Source organism: Trichoderma evansii (genome assembly GCF_050947405.1).
Source record: "Trichoderma evansii strain SZMC 28006 chromosome Unknown GGI43scaffold_18, whole genome shotgun sequence".
Taxonomy (NCBI): domain Eukaryota; kingdom Fungi; phylum Ascomycota; class Sordariomycetes; order Hypocreales; family Hypocreaceae; genus Trichoderma; species Trichoderma evansii.
In genome coordinates this window covers 84,629-103,994 of record NW_028145188.1, presented here as the reverse complement: position 1 = coordinate 103,994, position 19,366 = coordinate 84,629, and the positions used below count along the sequence as shown (strand labels likewise).

At 51.6% G+C, this 19,366-nt stretch overlaps 7 protein-coding genes across 7 annotated transcripts; 3 read left to right on the top strand and 4 right to left on the bottom strand.

Moving 5' to 3' along the window:
• The first annotated feature begins 131 nt into the window (after positions 1-131).
• GGI43DRAFT_124504 (kinase-like domain-containing protein) lies at positions 132-2,049 on the top strand. The gene is made up of 2 exons (XM_083199084.1): positions 132-884; positions 952-2,049. The coding sequence occupies exons 1-2, from the start codon at positions 310-312 to the stop codon at positions 1,799-1,801; spliced, it is 1,425 nt and encodes a 474-aa protein (XP_083058007.1). The 5' UTR covers positions 132-309; the 3' UTR covers positions 1,802-2,049.
• Positions 2,049-3,346, bottom strand: GGI43DRAFT_124494 (uncharacterized protein). Its single transcript, XM_083199083.1, has 2 exons — positions 3,191-3,346; positions 2,049-3,132 (listed from the first exon to the last, which is right to left on the bottom strand). The coding sequence occupies exons 1-2, from the start codon at positions 3,318-3,320 to the stop codon at positions 2,387-2,389; spliced, it is 876 nt and encodes a 291-aa protein (XP_083058006.1). The 5' UTR covers positions 3,321-3,346; the 3' UTR covers positions 2,049-2,386.
• A 2,343-nt stretch (positions 3,347-5,689) lies between these two features.
• On the top strand, positions 5,690-7,716 carry GGI43DRAFT_411536 (S-adenosyl-L-methionine-dependent methyltransferase). Its single transcript, XM_083206724.1, has 4 exons — positions 5,690-6,075; positions 6,198-6,467; positions 6,532-6,736; positions 6,800-7,716. Exons 1-4 carry the CDS (start codon positions 5,845-5,847, stop codon positions 7,690-7,692), a joined length of 1,599 nt encoding a protein of 532 aa, XP_083058005.1. The 5' UTR covers positions 5,690-5,844; the 3' UTR covers positions 7,693-7,716.
• GGI43DRAFT_411534 (lung seven transmembrane receptor-domain-containing protein) lies at positions 7,717-10,597 on the bottom strand. The gene is made up of 7 exons (XM_083206723.1): positions 10,011-10,597; positions 9,913-9,946; positions 9,678-9,844; positions 9,246-9,609; positions 9,101-9,175; positions 8,800-9,045; positions 7,717-8,742 (listed from the first exon to the last, which is right to left on the bottom strand). Exons 1-7 carry the CDS (start codon positions 10,080-10,082, stop codon positions 8,051-8,053), a joined length of 1,650 nt encoding a protein of 549 aa, XP_083058004.1. The 5' UTR covers positions 10,083-10,597; the 3' UTR covers positions 7,717-8,050.
• Positions 10,598-10,877: 280 nt separating this feature from the next.
• On the top strand, positions 10,878-12,779 carry GGI43DRAFT_424415 (peptidyl-prolyl cis-trans isomerase; the record flags this gene model as incomplete). Its single annotated transcript, XM_083208366.1, has 3 exons — positions 10,878-10,904; positions 10,988-12,185; positions 12,253-12,779. 3 exons carry the CDS (start codon positions 10,878-10,880, stop codon positions 12,777-12,779), a joined length of 1,752 nt encoding a protein of 583 aa, XP_083058003.1.
• Positions 12,780-12,925: 146 nt separating this feature from the next.
• On the bottom strand, positions 12,926-15,465 carry GGI43DRAFT_124413 (Zn(II)2Cys6 transcription factor domain-containing protein). The gene is made up of 3 exons (XM_083199082.1): positions 15,397-15,465; positions 15,220-15,319; positions 12,926-15,090 (listed from the first exon to the last, which is right to left on the bottom strand). Exons 2-3 carry the CDS (start codon positions 15,277-15,279, stop codon positions 13,063-13,065), a joined length of 2,088 nt encoding a protein of 695 aa, XP_083058002.1. The 5' UTR covers positions 15,280-15,319; positions 15,397-15,465; the 3' UTR covers positions 12,926-13,062.
• Positions 15,466-17,324: 1,859 nt separating this feature from the next.
• Positions 17,325-18,862, bottom strand: GGI43DRAFT_411527 (glycoside hydrolase family 64 protein). Its single transcript, XM_083206722.1, has 2 exons — positions 17,401-18,862; positions 17,325-17,343 (listed from the first exon to the last, which is right to left on the bottom strand). The coding sequence occupies exon 1, from the start codon at positions 18,781-18,783 to the stop codon at positions 17,650-17,652; it is 1,134 nt and encodes a 377-aa protein (XP_083058001.1). The 5' UTR covers positions 18,784-18,862; the 3' UTR covers positions 17,325-17,343; positions 17,401-17,649.
• Between the last annotated feature and the right edge of the window lie 504 nt (positions 18,863-19,366).

The following is a 19,366-nucleotide window of genomic DNA, read 5'->3' as shown; positions in this document are numbered from 1 at the left end:
CCAGCTCCCATCTTTCATCCCAAATAGCATGTGGCTGCCCCACGCCACGGACCATGCACTGCAACCAGACCCCAGACAGCAGCAGTCCGACCCACTGTATTTTATAGAACCTCAGCTCAGTCTTCGTATTACAACTTCATTGCTTCAACTCCATCTTTCGACCAATTCGACTCAACACTCGTAGCTGCCCAATCAATTAGCTACTACCAGCATACATCTCACTCCCGAAAACCACCTCTCAAAACACAAATCGGCTAGCAGCAGAAGAAACAAAACCAGCAGCGCGCGCAAGTCCAAGGACACCAGAAAATGTCCACCAAGCCCAAGTCAAGATGGGCAAACACCGAAGAAGACGCCGAGCTAGAAGCAAAGCTCAAGCGCGAAAAGGAAGAAAAGCGCCGCAAAAAGGCTGAAAAGGCACAAAAGCTCGAAGAAGAAGAACAAAGGAGGAAAGCCGCCGCAGCAGTACAACAAGCCAACAACTCCAATTTCAACGATGACGATGACAACGACAACGATCCCTCTCGACCCTCCAAACGACGAAAACTCACCCCTGAACCTTCCTCATCATCTACCTCAGCACCCACAAAGCTTCTCCGCTTCGAACCCCCCTCCAGCAGTAGCTTCATCCCCAGCCGCAGCGTCGACCACTACGACAAGCTCAATGACATCGAGGAGGGCACATACGGCTTCGTCGCCCGCGCGACAGAGCTCTCCACGGGGCGCGTCGTCGCCATCAAGCGCCTAAAGCTCGAGGCCGGCGATCCCAACGGCCTGCCAGTAACAGGGTTACGCGAGATCCAGATCCTCAAACGCTGTCAGCATCGCAACGTTGTCAAGCTCGAAGAGGTCGTCGTGGGCAATGACGTCGGCAAGCCAGACAAGTAAGAATCATCCATAATCACACTATCAAAAAGTTCCTTCAAATAGAAGCTAACTTGAAATCACCAGCTCCATCTTCCTCGTCCTCGAATTCGTCGAACACGACCTCAAATCTATCCTCGACGACATGCCCGAACCCTTCCTCTCCTCCGAAGTAAAACGCCTCCTCCTCCAACTCGCCTCCGGCGTCGCCTACCTCCACGACAACTACATCCTCCACCGCGACCTCAAGACCTCCAACCTCCTCCTCAACAACCGTGGCCTCCTCAAGATTGCCGACTTTGGCATGGCCCGGTACGTCGGCGAACCGGCCCCCAAACTCACCCAGCTCGTCGTCACCCTGTGGTACCGCTCCCCAGAGCTCCTCCTGGGAACCCGTTCCTACGGCGCCGCCGTCGACATGTGGTCCGTCGGCTGCATCTTTGGCGAGCTCATCGCCCGCGAGCCTCTCCTCCAGGGCTCCAACGAGGTCGACCAGATATCCAAAATCTTTGAGCTGTGCGGCTTCCCCACCGAGGAGTCCTGGCCCTCCTTCCGCCGCCTGCCCAACGCCCGCACCCTTCGTCTCCCCAAACAGTCCCCCCTCGCCACGGGCTCCGTCATCCGCGCCAAATTTCCCAACCTCACTACTGCCGGCGCCTCGCTACTCAATACCTTGCTCGCCCTGGATCCGGACAAGAGACCGTCCGCCAAGGAGATGCTCGAGCACGAGTATTTCCGCCAGGACCCCAAGCCCAAGCCCGAGAGCTTGTTTCCTACGTTCCCCAGCAAAGCTGGCCAAGAGAGGAGACGGCGCCATGAGCCTGATGCCCCTGTCCGTGGACAGGCTGTGGCCCTTGGAGATGTTGACTTTAGCGGCATCTTTCAGGGAAGGAATAAGGAAGAGAAGGGCGCCGGGTTCAGTTTACGGATGGTATGATGGCGAGTGTTGCATTTTAGAGATATATATAACAGCCATTTCTTGTTTATAATGTTAATGCTCTACAATTTGGAGGATAAAAAGGCAATCAACCATACAGCCATAGATACATCACCCAGCACAAGCATGCATACACAGTCAACTCTTTTATTGGGGCAGGTCAAACGTTAAAATCTCTCCAGCATGAAAAGGCTCGCAGCCCATTAAATGTATATGTCATTAGAAACTTGTAGCTAATTTTTTTCTTGAGTGGCCCCATCATGAAAAGAGTCGTCCAAAACAGTTTAATACTCCTTCCTTCTTTATCCAAGCAGCGCAAAAGTGTTACGCAAAAACACCAGTTCAAAGAGATGCAAAACGCCTTTGAAATGACCCGCAGTTATCGCCTTTAATGCCCCATCTCCAAAGCTGTAAAACAAAATAGAAAAAATTCACCGTATACAGAGCATGCAAATCTCATGAAGACGCTTGGCTACATGCAAATAGCCAACCAAAATGACCATGGTAGACCCAGCTCATCAAACAGCACATGCCAAATGCGCTGCCGCAATTCGATTTATGCGTTATTGGAAACAACGCTCTAAATCAAGCGAGGCCCGCCCCGGCCACGAACCAAGTAAAGCTGAGCACAGTCACCATGCCCATGGTGACAGCAAATCCAAGAACATGGTGATCGAGCTTGGCCATGGCTGCGTTGCAAGCGTCGCACGTCCACTGGTCAAAATTCTTGTATGGCTGGGGAGTGTACAAGCCAAAAGTATAGGAAGAGAAGGTGCCAAGATAGCCAGGGTCGGGGATTTGAGTGACTGCGGAATCCGAATCCTTGACGATAAGAGTGTACATGTTATTGGAGAGGGGCTGGTTGACGTCGGTTGCTTGAACCTCGCTGTTCCACGTGTAAGCCACAGAAGTCTTAAACGTCATGTTGGACGTAAGAGTCCACGTCTCAGAGACAGCCGAGCAGCCAAGGAGAACATCAATGGCAGTTGGGGTACCAAGCAGGTTCGTGTAGTTCCAGCCCCAGGTGACGTAGTCGCCAATTTTGTAGAGGGCGGCACCAGCGGCAAAGACACCAGGTGTCTGCATCACAACACTTCCTGGGGGAGCTTCGGGATCGAACGTGGTGTGTGTAGGTTCCTTCTTCTTGGTAGTAGTCTTGTGGTCGTTTTTGCTGTCAGTCTTGGACGATCCCTTGCTGTCATCGGTTTTCGAGTCCTTGCTGTCGGCGGTCTTGGAGTCCTTTGGGTTGGCGGACGCGCTTGGCGTGGCCGTGTTGCCTTCGTTACCGCCGCCAGTGTTGGAGGGGCCAGTGGGCAGCGCAGTATTGCCCTCTGTTAATTTGATTAGATGATGCTCCTCAAAAATACATGTACCAAGGCGTGTGCCTACCTTTGCTATCAGCATTAGCACGAACAACCAGGGCGTCGAGTTCGGGAAGCCAGCCTGGCCACGCTGATACGATAGGCGCGGCAGAGGAAAGGCACAGGGCCACTCGTAGCAATGTAGCGGTGGGACGCATTTTGTCAAGGATGGTTGTTTAATCCAATAGTGAAAATAGAATGAAAGCCACAGGCAAAAGCAGCGCGCAGCAGCAACACTAGCGTATATATAATTCCAAGTAAACAGAGCCAAGGATGGGATCCCTATTAGGTTTGAATGATGCAGTAAAGGATGAAATAAACGTGAATGATGATTCGTTTGCTCGCCACAAAAAATCGATAACGCAGCGGTTAGACAAGACAGTGATAAGCGCTTCCTCGCGGGTGGAAGTGAGTCTTGACGGGCTGTACAACAAGCGGGTCGGATCGTTGGCCGGTAGACGGGAAATTCAAATCAAAAGCTGAAGCGGAAGCAGAGCGGCGAAGCGAGCGTCAGGCAGTCGCGAGCACGACAACCAGGTTGGCCAGGAAAAGCGAGGGACGATGAAGAAAGACGACGGAGGCTCTGGTGGTGATGAGCTGCGAGAAGGGCAAAAAAAGGGGAGAAGTGCGAGCGAGGAGCGCAGGCCCGAGATTTGTCGACTTTGCAATCGTGTACATGGAGCAGGTACCTCGTAGTTGCCGATGCGGGCTGCGGCCAGAAGCCAATATGCCGCGCTACTGCCCAAGCCGGCGTAGCGGGCGATGCTTTAGACAGGGGGTGGTCGGTGGGCTAGGCGGAATCGGGGGCTAGCGCAGGTCTACGTTGGTAAAAATAAATAAAAACAAGAGCCCTGGCCGGAGCCGTACAGGTACATGGGATACTTGGGTTTTGTAGCAGAGTCCATGGAGAGATTGATCAATAGAGAGTTGGACTGCTCATTGTACATGTGATGATTATTTTATTTTACAGTGCATACACGTCGACTATGCGCAGTTGGAGCGGCGCTTAGAGTGGGATAAACACAGCTAATGCATCATGGAAGCTTACTTTAGGAGTCAGCCTAGGGCAGGTACTAGGTTTTGCAGCAGACAAGACCAAAGAGAAACAAAGGCAAAAACAACATTGAGAAGCAAGGAAATAAAAAAAAAAAGTAAGGATTATTAAAAAAAAAAAAAAAAAAAAAAATAGAAATGAAAATAAAAATCATACGTGCATTGCATGAGATGCTCGACAGCGTTAAACAGAACCGCACTCGTGGCTGCAGAAACCCTCTGATTCGACGGGCTGTTCCTATTTTTACCATGTGAGCCGCCCAGCTCGTGTTTTTCCCATCGACTCTTCGTATTCCCTCCGCTATTATGGCGTGCATGCCAAACCCGTTCCCCCCTCTTTATGCTGTCGTCTCCGCCCAGGTATCCCGCGTTATGGCCCTAGTAAGGACCGCACAGCTGGTAATAACAGGGGGTACCTGCGCGCAGTCTGGCCACTGCCTGCACGCATCGTGGATCAACCCCCCATTACGAGAAAAATCCGTTTTGGTGGCGATGCGGTGGATCGCGGGTGCTTCGCCTCTGTGCATTCAGCAGTGTTTAGCTCGTATTCCCCTGTGCTGCCCTAATGGATGGCGGTAGTGGTGCTCGGGGTCCCTATTGCCTATACAGCTGACATGCTGCTGAGATTGAGAATAGACAGAAACCTGCAAGTCATTTCTCACTTCTCATCGTCAATTTACATCCATACCTCAGTGCCATCAACAACGGTGGCGCGTCTCAGCCCCCACCGCGTCAGATCAACCCATTGAGTTTTTAGGTGTCTGCTGCTGCTGGAATTGGCTGCATCCCTTGCATCTTGCATCTGCTGATGCACTCAAGACGCTCCTTTTTTCATGGCCGCAGCGGATAGCAGACAGTGCCGAGCGGTTGGGCCCAGTAAGAGTGCATGCAGTAAGCAAGCTTATCTAAGATGTATTTGTAGATGCAGCGGGCTAGCTAGTATATCTTCTCTTTGACAAGATGCTTTGCAGTAGAGGATTCAAGTCATTCGGACATTTTAGTCTCGTCACTGCCTCCAGCAGCAGGCTAATACCGCATTAGTTGTAGTCTACTATTTTACTGCCAAAGACTTTGAACAGCTGCCAAAACATTGTGAGTAAAAATGGCAACAAGCTGGAGAAAAAGAAGTAGATGCAAAACACCAGACTATCACTCAAAGAAGTACTAGTTGTCAACTAGAGGCATTCCCATTGAACACCTGATTCAATTTAGGGGCATTAAAAAGTGTTTAGATCATCATGTACTTTGGTATGGGCACCATCACAACTAAAAGCTTTATCTTATCAACCAGCAACCTCTAACCAGCTCAGGCGTAGCCGTAGTCGAAGCTGTAGCAGCTCTAGTGAGGCTTCCAGAGCTCGAAAACGGCGGCAAAATGTAGGTACCTGCCAAATGGCGCTCAGCACATGCCACCTGCATGTACCCACGGCGCCCTCGGCAGAAAAAAAAGCTCCGATTTTATTTGGTCAAGTCGACGACATTCAAGCAAGCTTCTGAGAGCTGCTAGCCAAAAGCTATACATTCATTAAAATATTGACACTGCTCAATTCAATAGCCATTCATTTCATTTATTTCATTCGTCATCATATGAGCAAATAAGAGGTGCACAAAAATACTGCACTTGCCGCAATGAGGCCCATCATCGCCGCCACAGCTTCTCTCTCCAGAGCCGTCTCCTTCGAGAGACAGAGGCTGACAGGCTCTCTACTTCAAGCACCTTGTCGTTTCTCCAGAAAATCAGCTGCCACCTCATCAATATCAGCATCATCTTATCGAAGCTTCTCATTAACTAGCGCTCGCCTCTCGGAAGAGAGACAATGGTCCACCCCATTGGCCAAACAGCTCTTTGAAGCTATATCTGTATGAAAACTCACAAACACACCCTCTTCATATACTTCAACTCCTCTATAATTTATCCCTTTACGTCTTAAATAAATATTCAGCCCCCAATCTATAAAGCACTGCTAACCATACTTCCTTAGACTACCGGCTCTGTCCCCCTGGCTAGCTACATGCGTATGTGCTTGACTGGCGATCTTGGAGGCTACTACACTGGAGCCGTTGGCCAAGACCGTGACCAATTCGGCGCCAAAGGAGACTTTGTCACATCTCCCGAGATTTCTCAGATCTTCGGTGAACTTCTAGGCATCTGGTTCATCGCCGAATGGATCAGCCAGGGCCGACCCAGCAAGGGCGTCCAGCTCATCGAAGTTGGACCCGGCAGAGGCACTCTCATGGACGACATGCTTCGTGTAAGTGCTCATTCTTCTACATATATATATGTATATATGACAACTAACACACTCATCGTTGTAGACTATCCAGCGCTTCCCAGCAATGGCCAACAGCATCGAGAGCGTCTTCATGGTAGAAGCCAGCCGTGAGCTTCGCGAGACACAAAAGAAGCGCCTCTGCGGTCCTGACGCACCATCTACCGAATCCAACGCGGGCTGCCATAGTCCCAGCAAGTATGGAGCAACTCCAATCGTCTGGACCGAGACGATTAAATCAATTCCCATAGGTTCGTGCCATCCCCATTACACCGTCCATTACCAGCCATCATGTTACTAACTCCCCTGAATAGAATCAGACAAGACCCCCTTCATCGTAGCTCACGAATTCTTCGATGCTCTACCCATCCACACCTTCCAATCAGCTCCAGCTCCAGCTCCAGCCTCAAAGGCCACTCCATCATCATCAACATCGTCTTCTCCATCACCACCATCATCATCGCCTTCTTCCCAACCAGACACAACCGCATCAACATTAACACCAACCATGGAATGGCGTGAAATGATGGTATCCATCACTCCCCCCGTCTCATCCTCAGCCCCCAACACCACCACCGCACCCCCTCCCGAGTTCCAACTCGTCCTCTCCTCCTCCACCACCCGCCACTCCCGCCTTCTCCCCGAATCCTCCCCCCGCTACCGCAAACTCAAGCAAACCCCCGGCGCCGTCATCGAAATCTGCCCAGACGCCTCCCTCTACGCCACAGACTTCGCCTCCCGCATCGGCGGCTCCCCCAAGCACCCAAAGCCAACTCCCAGCGGCGCCGCCCTCATCCTCGACTACGGCACCGCTGACACGGTCCCCGTCAACTCCCTCCGCGGTATTCGCCAGCACCGCATGGTCAGCCCCTTTGCCGCCCCAGGTCTGGTCGATCTCAGCGCCGACGTCGACTTTCATGCCATTGCTGAGGCTGCCACGATTGCCAGCGACGGAATCGAGGTCCATGGTCCAATCACCCAGGCTGACTTCCTTGAGCTCATGGGTATTCGTGAACGTGCAGAGGCTCTTAGCAAGGTACCTGGTATCACCCCATCTGCGGCTAGTGACATTGAGAAGGCGTGGAAGAGATTGGTCGATCGAGGACCTAATGGCATGGGCAAAGTATACAAGGCACTGGCTATCTTGCCTGAGAATGACGGACGTCGTCGACCAGTTGGTTTTGGAGGTGATGTAACAGAAGTTTAGAGCTTCTTGGTCAGTATCACCGGCATTAGTAAAAAATGTATTCATTAATGTTATATTACTATACCAATGGTTTTATACGAAGGCTATGCTTATCTCTTGGGACCCAAGAAAAAAAAGCTACTTCAACGAGACAAGTTAATATTCGTAGACCCCTTATCAATCTCTCCAAATATCTGCCCAGTTCACCAAAAGGTCCATCCCCTATTAGTCATATTCAGTCAATTTTCTCTATTCTACACCGAAAAACAAGAAAGCAATCATGGTACGAAAACCCTATTCATAACTCCTTAGAAGCCAGTTCCGTTCCTATTCCATTCTACAGCCCAACGCGTTTCCAAAAATTCAACAAGTCTCCTCATCATAGCTTCTTGTGCACAAGCTTAGCATCCTCGTCATCATCGCTGTGGCCCTCGCTGTCCGATCCTTTGTCGCCGTCTTCGTCGCCAACTGCAAATATCGTCTCTCCGTCAAGGGACTCTCGTGGAACAGCACGAGCTGTTGATTGTGACTGCAAGCCTGGTGCGGCTCTGCTGCTGCTAGCTTGTGCTGGCCCAGCACCTGTCACGCCGCTGTCTTGTCCAAGATGAATGGGCTTGCCAATCGCCGCCTCTTCATCGTCGTCCGAGTCGTCAGGCATGCCAATGTCTCCAATTTCAAAGTTTCCATCGTCGTCTTGGGCAATCTCGTCACTCATGGCAAAGCGGCGGTTGTTGACTGTTGGTCGCCAGACGTATGCCACCCAGGCGACATCAGCAAAGTACACAATGTTGAGCCAGCCGTCCAAGATGAACCATCTAGTCTTCCAGTGGAAAGGAACGAAATCGGGGTCACTGGCCGACGCAAAGGTGAAGCTGTTGAAGAAGAAGAAGCCAAAGATGACCAAGACACTGATGAGAATAGCCCACCACAGCTTCTTGTACATGGTTTCTTTGACATGCTGCTTTCTCTCCCGCAGGTCTTTGAGGGTAAAGTTTAGGGCGTTAAGCGTCCAAACGTAGAAAGCAGTCAAAGTTCCAGCCAGTGGGAGAACAATAAGAAGAACAAAAGGTCCTATTTGACAATTAGTATTCCAAGAAATAGGTTATGGCAAAGACAGTCCCAACTTACCAGCACTTTCTGGCGATACCAGCAAGCTCGTGACTGCATAGACAATACCGAAAACGAAATGCGCAGCAGCAAGCCACCTGATGTAGATCATGGTGCGCCCAAGAGTAGGCTTGACAACACCGTATCCCATGCAGACAATGAGAAGAAGGAAGAATGAGAATGAATTTCGAGCGGCGTTTAAAACTGCAATAACGATGAGATAGACTTTGCTACCCACGCCGGCAGTCCCGTTATGATTCTGGAAATCTAAATATAACAGTTAGCAGTGCATATATTTATACATATCAATATGGCTCCTTACCATAGAATCCCCACGTCAAAATCATTTCAATTGTCAAGAAGATGAGGATAGCCGTGATGTAATTTTGCACAGCGACTGCAATAACCCGTCGTCAGCAAAAGTAAAGACCAACTTTAAAAGCCCAAGATAGCCGATTAATACTCACGGATATCGTGTCGGTGCTGGAAGTAAAGCATGCCCCAGAAGACAGCTACCAAAGCGTATAAAATGGACATTCCGCCGTAAAAGGGGAGCTTCGGGATCTGGGTCGCTGGCAGCTCTCCATAGGCGTTCCGGAATTCAACCACGGCACTGTATTTATCAATGTTGAATCCTTCGGTGAGGACACAGTAGTATCCAGTCTTCTTGACGGGATAGTTGATGGGAACCGGGTTGTTCAGGTGGACAGCCTTGGTCAAGATGACCTGATTGGACAAGTCGGTCGCATTCTTAGCCAGAACGAATTGTCCCTTATCGGCCGAGCCGCAGTATCCGTTTTTGATGGCACCGTCGTCGCAGAGCTGCAGTCGCTAGAAAGCACTGTCAGTAAATGACGAAGCCGTGTACTATGTATGGATATCGCCATGGACTGCCTTACCTGGGCCTGTAGGTCTGGATCTGGGATTCCCACCAGATTGCCATCTCTCCACTCGAATATGACCAGGCTGGCGACGGGATCGTCCCCTTGAGGGGCAGTATCGTTTAGAAATTTGACGAGGATAAAGGGATCAACCGGACCGCCCCAAGACTTGCGACTGTACATTCCTATTCAAACTCGTCAACTCCTGGTGCTTGCAGAGCGAGGACAGCCATCTTGCGTTACGGAAGCATACCGGTACAGTACTGGCGAGAGCCTTCTTTTTCGTTCTAGAGTTAGAGGACACCATTAGCCAATGCAGTGCCCAAGACTTGGCGCGCATTCGTTCATTACCATTGGAACCTCCAGCGCCTGGGCGGTCCAGAGGGACATGCCCAGGGCGAGAAGCCCGAGAAGAGGCCTCATGCTGGCGGCAGCGCAGAGGATGTGACGATTGTGTGATAGCAGAGACCAGCAGCTGCTGTCGAACAAGTGAAGCGGCTCGTCCGGGCGTGAAAGGGGATCGTGGAAAACCTTGGCGGTTTGGGTTTATTCAGCGATTGCGAATTGCGCGGCAGCCAAGCAAAAGGTACAGCTATTAAACGACCATTTCCCGCACGGCCACAGTTAAGAAAGTCGCTTGCTATCGGAAAATTGGGTGAATATTTTCGAGGTGGCTCGGAGGGCTTTCAAAAGACAAGAGGACAATCGCGTGTTATACAAACACAAGAGTCGTCCCCCTTGATTGCGTTGCCAAGTTATTACAAGGTGGCACAAATTCAACGAGTCCAGCAAGGCCAGTTTGAGCTTCTCGGGATTGGCGCGCGCACGGTGTACCTGGCGATGTACCTGGAGATGCGAGCTTGCCGGGAGGTACGTAAGAGGGAATTACGCAGCCGGCTGCGGCAGCTCTGCTTGCGGCTGGGGTAGCTCGGAATCGCGGTACCGATGATGTACTGTACGGCTGGCGCAGACTTGGTACCTGGAAGAGACCTGGAAGAGAGCCTTAGTGGTCTAGCGCTAGCCAGGCGCTGATAACGATAAGGAACGATTGTTTCTAGAGCAAGTCCATCGTCATTCACATGCATGTTATACTATGATCTAACATTCTTCAAACAATCCACCTACTCATCAATTGCATACAAACACGCTGCATGGTCTTTCCGCCTCTTTCTTTTATTTTTTTGTATAGTATCTGCGTGTTTATATCAATCGGTCACCATGGGAAAAGGTACCGATAAACTCTATGTAAGCTCTTCCCTTCCTTTCTGTCTCAACACCATACCCATCTCCAAGTCCATTCATACTGACTCTCATCTCTCCTCCTCCAGATCACTCACTCCGAATGGTCCTCAGCAGACGCCTTCTCCGCCAGCGTCGGCGCCAACTCCTCCCGCTCCAACACCCAGATCCCCTTCCGCCGCCTCCCCTTCAACTTCTGCGCCGCCTCCCTCCAGCCCTTCAAGAACCCCGTCTGCACCCCCGACGGCACAATCTTCGACGTCGAGGTCATCTCCGCCTGGCTCGAGAAGCACCCGAACCAGAACCCCGTCAACTCTCAGCCCCTGCAGAAGAAGGACCTCATCCGCCTCGTCTTTGCGCGCAATGCAGAAGCCGACTCGCTGGGCGCCGGCCTGAGCGACGGTAAAGGCGATCTCGTCGACCCCGTCACCTATAAAGTCTTTACCGACAACACGCACATTGTCGCGATCCGACATGGCAACTACGCCAATGTCTTTGCGTGGGATACCGTCGAGCGCATGAACATCAAGGCCAAGATGTGGCAGGACTTGATCGACGACCAGCCCTTTACGCGCGCCGACATCATCACCCTGCAAGATCCCCAGAATATGGCGAGCCGAAACCTAGACCAGTTCAAGTACCTACAAGATGGCGAGCAGGTGCAATTGACAAAGGAGCAACAAGAAGAGCGCCAGGCCGGAAACATCAATGCCGGCGCGCTGGGCAGTATGGGAGACAAGGTGCTCAAGGCGAAAGCTGCCGTAGAAAAGGCGCGCAAAGCAAGAGAAGCAGGCGGCGACATCAACAAGAGCTCAGGGGCGCTAGAAAAGTCGAAGCAGGGTGCGTCTGCCGTCGTACGGCAAGCCGCGATACAAGACAAGAAGATTGCAGCCAACGCAGCAGCATACACCACTGGCAAAGCCGCAGCCAGTTTCACCAGCACTGGTTTAACCCCCGAGACGAGCGGCGAAAGAGCACTCCTTACAGACGAGGAATTCATGCTCAAGCCTAAGCGTGTCAAAGCGAAAGGTTACGCCAGGATAGAGACCAACCTAGGCAACCTCACCATCGAGCTCCAGACCGAAACGGCACCCAGGGCCGTATGGAATTTCATCAGACTCGCACAAACCGGCTACTACAAGGGCGTCGCATTCCACCGAAACATCCCCAACTTTATGATCCAAGGCGGCGATCCCACGGGCACAGGAAAAGGAGGCTCCAGCATATGGGGCAAGAATTTCAACGACGAATTCGACGGCCCATTGACACACAATGCGCGCGGCATAGGTAAGTTTGAAACTCTCTTCTCTCTTCTTCTATAGATCTACGAAGCTAACCAGTCACCAAATTCTAGTCTCTATGGCCAACAAAGGCAAAAACACAAACTCGTCCCAATTCTTCATCACCTACAAAGCAACCCCCCACCTCGACCGCAAGCACACAATCTTCGGCCGCATCGAATCCGGCCTCGACGTCCTCTCCAAGATGGAAGACGTCCCCACCGACGGCTCCAACCGGCCGCTCAACAAGATCGTCATCAAGGACATTGTCGTCTTCGTCGACCCCTTTGAGGAGTTTCAGGCGCAAAAGAATGAAAAGGAGCGTCTCGATCGCCAGCAAGAGGAGATCCAGAGGCTGGGCGGTACAGAGGACGACAAGACGACGTGGACGGGCAAGCGGCTCAGAGGTGATGGCACGTTTGACAAGCCCGACGCGAAGCAGAGTATAGGGAAATATCTGGATAAGGAGGCAGTGGGACAGGCATCAAATAGCCGTACAAGAGGACGAGATGATGACACAGATGATGTGAACACATGGGAGAATCAGCCACGGAAAAAGATGAAATCGGATGGTGGATTTGGAAATTTTGACAGCTGGTAAAGTAAATCATCAGTGCGACAGCGACAGCGAGATTTCAATCTATATGGTATATAAGAGATAATGAATATATAATGTAATACAATCTAGAACTAGTATCCAAGTATTAATCTGCCGGCATGAGATGTGAAATAGAATCGTAACATTAGAAAAAGGAAAAGCCCATTATATCCATCGTTAAAGAGAAAAGAAAGAATGAAAAAAGATCTACGAAAAAAGGGTCCAAATATATGCAGTAAAGTCAAATGGCACATCAAGAAAAGCGCCAAGGTCAAAAAAGATATGTCTATACAACGAGAGGCAATGCATCATCAGGCAAAGACGGTAGACGGGTTGTTGGGATGCTAGCCCAAGTCAAGGACTCTTGCCTGTTTTGCATCATACCCGCAACAACTCGGGCCTGCTCCAAACCCGTCTCGCGATAGATGGACATGAGTCTATCGACGATGTAGGCACTCGTCTCGTGGGTGCAAGAGGACGACAGGCCAAGCGTATACAGTGGCCAGATGATGGTGTTGCTAGCCGTAGCCAGGGTCAAGAATCTCTCCGAGTCGCTTCGACCGTTGCCCAGTTCTGACTGTGTCGGATCCAGCAACGTCGGCCGCGTCGTTACGCTCTCTCGCTGCCAGGCTGGGACGGGAGATTTGCTTTCATCCCTTCCAAGAGCCGGCGGCAAGAGAGGCGCTGACACAATAGTCGAGGACTGATTCTGGGCAGTAACCGTAGGCCGAGTTGCCCCTTTATGCTTGTTATACTTGACATCTCGGGAGCTGACGATGCCAAAATGCTGAGGAACGCTGCCAACGACAGCTTCACCAAGCTTGCGCAGCATTTTCATTGCCTTGACCAGATGCAACTGATGGTGCATTGGAAGAGTTGTGGGATCCTCAGTACTGTAGCACAGTTGCTCCAGTATTGTCTCCTGGACTAGTATCCTCATGGTTCGTACTGCGTTCCAGGAAGTGGCCTGGGTGAGGCCAGGATAGACGTGACACGATTGGCCCATGATGGCCGGGTTGGATTTGGTAAGGCTGACATTCTGGTAACGCCAAGATGGCGGCAGTCCCCCAATGAGCATTTCAAATTCGTTTTCGATTTCAACGAGACTACCGATGATGTCATCCATGCCGGTGATGCGCCTATGCTTAATGTCGTGTCGGATCTGAAGGGCCTTGTACAGGGGATCAATAACACGCCATGCCGGCAGCTTGCTGTCTGCCACGTTTCGCAATTCGTTTCTCAAGTCTACGATGGCTTTTGGCATGGGAAGGCCGCTCTGGATGCAGCTGATGAGCACAGAGTGGCACAGCATAGTGAACATTCTGACGCCGGCCTTTGTGTGAAACTGGTCTTGGCCTCTCAGGGTGGCGAGCGTAGCGGCACCATTAATGTGTTCCTGCCAAGCGTGGAGCGTTTGTGGGGTGCGTCCGGATATGAATTCATATGTGCCGAGAATAAGAACGCCCAACATGGTACTGTCCTCGACAGCTTCCCTTGGGTCTCGGAGGGCGGCGTTGGCCAACTGGAGAGCGGCGCCGTAGCTCTGCTGGGCGCGCAACATTGTCTCCCTATCACCAGTGATTTTGGAGAGACCAACCAAGCCAACGGCCGTCATACCGGCAGAGATGAGGGCATCTGCCTTCTTGAGAGGTGGAGCCTGAGGGGGGACTTCGAACCTGCGTGGCCGGCTCATGGTAGGTGGCTTCCAGATATCGTAGATGAAGTCGTAGTTTTGATAACAGCCAAGATCGGTGGCAACATAGCGAGAGAAGAAGAAGGCAGTACCACGCTCCTGGAGAGAGATGGATGGCGCATATGGGATATGGACCAGGGCGTCGGCACCAGGACCGTCCAAGTCGAAGTCAAAATAGTTGTCGTCGTCGTCAAAGCTATCGTCGCTACGGCCACGACGATTAATACGTTCACACTCGTACGGATAGGTATGGGTCACCCAGGCATCCTCGTCGAAGCCATCTTTGTCGTCATATGGGCCAGCCAGGAGGACGGACAAGAGAGGCGACTGCTTGGAGCGACGCTTCAAGGGACCCAGGGCCTCGGACGACGGTCGAGGACTGTCGCGGATGACTAGAGCGCCCGCCGATGGGCGTGGTGGCGCGATTTGAGGCGCCGTGCTTAGCCTCGGAGCGGCCCGTCCGCCATGTTTCAGTTTCTTCATGCGCGGCTTCGCCGTGTTGGCCTTTTTGATGACATCGTTGCTTTCGTCGCGGAACATGAGATCTACCATGTTGCGGTAGCCGGGACATTCTATGCGGCGCTTGATGCATTGGCCGCATCCCGGTTCTTTCTGGTCGCACTACAGGCGGGAGAGAAAGAGAGGAGACGTAAGTAAGCAATAGCCACAGTGCCTTTTTTTCAGTGAAGGTAAGGCTCGATAGGAAACAAGAGGATAGATGGAGGCTTAGACAATGCAAAGCAAACCTACTCGGATCTTGCGCTCTCTGCAGTGAGAGCAGCCCTTGGAGGGCTTGCCGCAGTAGACCATGGTGGCGGCAGAAGTTTCTTAGTCCCTCGGTTTCTCGCTTCTGTTGAGACAGTCGTTGGAGAGCGCCACTACAGGTAGAACGCACTACCAGCAGTATCAGGACCAGAGTTTATTTACCAAGTGAGGATGAAAGAAGAGAAAGTAGCAGGTCCAGATGATAGATGCTGGAGGCCCTGTCTAGCCCTGCCCATGCGTCTCGCTCGCTCTATACAGCAATAAATCGAGGCTGCTCTGTGCCGGGATCAGAACCAAGGACCGGACCAGGATCGGGATCAGAGCCGGGACGCCCAAACTTATGGCCCCTCGTCCTCTCCCCTCCCCCCTCTTTCTGTGTTGTTCATGCACAGACGATGCGAAATCGTCGAGATGGACGCACAAGGTGGGGATTGCGGCAATGGGCGATTGGATCGGACTGGCTGGAGGAGCCGAAGTAGCACTACAACTGCCTGCACATGCAAGTGGTGAGTGATGGCGTTGGTGGCACCGTTGGATGCTGCACCGTAATATGCGGCGGGTTACTGGACGCTGGCCACGATGGGCGTTTTTTTAGTCTTTGGGCCAAGCGTGGCAGTTGGATAGTAGGTATTTAGTGAAGGCTGCTGGGCCTGTCGCAGAGTGGGGGGAGGATGGATGTCGGGGATGGGTTTGGGTCGAGATGGATTCGTTGCGTGTGTTTCTAATTTCCAGATAGAGCCGCAGCAGATGCGGTGGGGCAGCAAGTCAGGCACGCTGGAGGCCGTTTAAGCAGGTACTGGAACGCGCTGCAGACGCCACTGAGGCCGCGGGTACCGTCTTAGCAGCTGTCAGGTACCGCTACAAAGGATTGATAGGATTACGAAATGGTCCCTTCCAAGATGCAACGGCAATGCCTCCCTAGTTATACAGTACAGCTAGCACCAACGGTGAGTGGGAGGGCGTCGGTGGAAAAGGTGGGCAGCAGCAATATAAGCAATACTATATTACGGAGTCCTCCGTATGCATGACAGGTATCAACTACTACCGCAGCGAGAGCCAGCGTCGTATCAGACGCAACGGTGCACCGCCGCCGGTACGACGACAAGTCGAGGCACATAATATGCATGAGTTGCTGCCCGGCTTGGCAGAGGTGGTGATATAGGAGCAGTATTTGTAATGCACTAAGGCAGGGCATTGGTATTAGATATGGATCGCTATTGAACACGGCAAGTTGTGCTGCACATCTCCTGTACTGTAGTATTACATGTGAACCTGTGCCGAGGAACATCTCTCGCTCAATGTACCTAGGATACATGTATACAGGGAGAGACTCAAAATCACTCGCATCAAACTGTTGCACTGGAAAAGGCATGGAATCTACGGAAACATGCCAAACCGCCGCCAGCAGCCCAATCTGTCAGTCAGTCCCGGCCGAGTTGGCCCATCTCCGCTCCTTGTCATCTCATTTAATCGCAAACCAGGGGAACAGGCGACAGAGAGGCCCGTGCTAGTGGTAGAAACAAGAGGGGGGAAGAGAAGAGTTCCCCGGCGCTTGTTTAGGCTGGTGGACCTGATATGGGAGATGTCGGAGCCGGCCGGCTAGATGGTAATTCAATTCAGCATGTTGTGTTGCGCATCGACAATTAGGCGCAACGGCCTGGCTCTTGTTTTCTCGCTTCTTTTTTTTCCGTCTGGGTGTTTCACAGGGCAGACGGCATGTGTGTCTGAAGCCTAAACTCTGGGACTGATAAGCAGGGCTGCAGTCACACGGGCTAGATTTCGACGCCGGCTAATTGGGTGAGATCCATCATGCATGGGAAGGATGAATTGGCAAGGTCTGTCATGCCAAAGGAACATGATGCTGGTCTTTACTTTGTGCTCTGTTCCGGATCAAGGCATTTATTACCTCTTTATATCTGAGCAAAGCTGCCATTGGGCGGATTACGGAATAATTGCGGCCGTGTACCAGCATAATGTACATGAAGCAATATACCAGATACATGGTAATGCCACTGCACATGTAAACAAGGATAAGCAAGATGTATCTTTATGCAGACAAGATAAGTCGTCACTAGTAAATCTGAAAGTGATGAACATGTAAGATGCCAAGTATGGAACCCGTTTTAGATCTTGTAACGAGAGATTCGCAATCTTACGTCCTAACAGCAGTATGATGGTTCTACTGTATACAATTCTATTATACTCGTCTACTACAAAGACAGATGTAAATGACAAATGATATAAGTGAGTTTTATACAAAACATGCCATGCAAATCAAATATGTATATACAAAACAAGCAAGATATATACGTGCCATACTCATATGCAGCAACCAACTGCGTCCCTTATATACAATATCTACACCAACCCTTCCTCACCATCTACAACATCAAACATATAAATGTGAGAAACACATCAAAGCGGCGCCCCAACCCCAATCGTCAACACCGTTGGATTCCCATCACTCAAAAACCCGCTCTGGTCCACTCCCCCCGTCTTGCCAACATCATCATACGGAAACGCATATCCCCTCCCGCCAACGCTCACCGCGTGGCATATCCGCGAATAGTGGTTCGTCACCGCATTCTGGTAATACTGACTAACATCTTCGCCCTCCGGCTGCTGTCCGCCGTTGAGCAGCGTCGACCGGTTAAACGCTGCAGCCAACCTCGCCCCGACGTTCAACTGCTGCGCCGTCACGCTCGCGCCGCCCGCAAAGGGGCCCGAGTCACACGAAAAGATGTCCACGGCAGCAGGTTTCGCAAATGAACCATAGCCCGAGGGGAAGACGAGGTTCTGGCCTGAAGCATCCGTGTGACCGACGACGTTGCCCCAGTTGGAAAACTGCGTATTGACCGTGAGGCCCGTCGTCTGATACATCTTCCACACGGCATCCACATACGACTGATAGTAGCTGCTGAACAAGCCCGGAAACATGACACTCCCCGAATTAGGACTCAGCGCACGCAAATTGCTCCCTCCACTCTGAATCACCAACTTGTCCCACCCAGCACCATCCTTGGCCGCCTGCGCCTTCAACTGCGAGCAAACCGAATCCAGCGCCCCGGCCGGCATCCCAGGCACGCTCGTCACCACGCCCGACGCATTCTCCAGCTTGAGCGACACCGGGATGCTAAAAAAGTCCACATACGACACATTGACATACAGCTCCGTCGTGTTGAGCGTAAATTCGCAAAACGCCCACTGGATGTTGTAGTTGGGGTCCGAGGCGTTTGTCGTCGACGGCTCAACCACCGCCGGGCCCGGGTTGAGCAGAAACGTCAGCGGCTTCGCCTGGCTGAACCAGATGCGTGCGCCGGCCAGCTGCGGCACCGTCAACGTGCGGCTCTGGCCCGGCCCGCCCACCGCCACGGCGCAGTTTTGCGACAGCGGCTGCAGCGTGGACGATGGCGATGTTGGATAGTAGGGCGTCACGCCGTCGGAGCTCAGGAAGAAGACGCCCTGGGCGGCCTGGCCGGTGACGAAGGCGTAGAGCTGCGACGCCGACGTGTTGTTCTTGACCACGATGCTGAGCGTGCTGGGCGTCATGGTGGTGATTATATGCAGTATTCAAAAGTATAAATACAAGGTAATTGAAGTGCTGTAAGTGTATGTAATTGTTGTAAATTCAATATATAAGCGAATAATAACATTCGTCAAAAAGGATGAGCAACGCCGGTCCTTTTATCTGCCCTATCCATCCTGCACTGCCCACCACCACGACGATCTTCATGATCATATCATTACGTCCAACTATACACGATTCGCTGAGAATTAGTGCTAAACAATCCTTCATTTTTCCTGCCATCTTCCCATGATGAAATTTCTAAAACATGCAGTCATTTTGTCTTTTATCCAGGCTTTGGCTGATGTTCTACACGGGATCGCAGCCATACAGGTTTAAGCTTTGGTGCGGTTACATTCCAGCCTTGAAACAAACACACTCGGTACATCAGATGCTCGACCAAAGTCACAGCCAATTAAACAGCATATATATCAATTTATATATGCCAACTCAAATCATATTACTCGTCATATTCATATTAATCATAAATCTCAGCACCTACCCAAAGCAGCCGTGTCCGGAGCCCTGAAGCCCCATCAGATCCAGCTGCTCGGTGTCTTGCGGGGC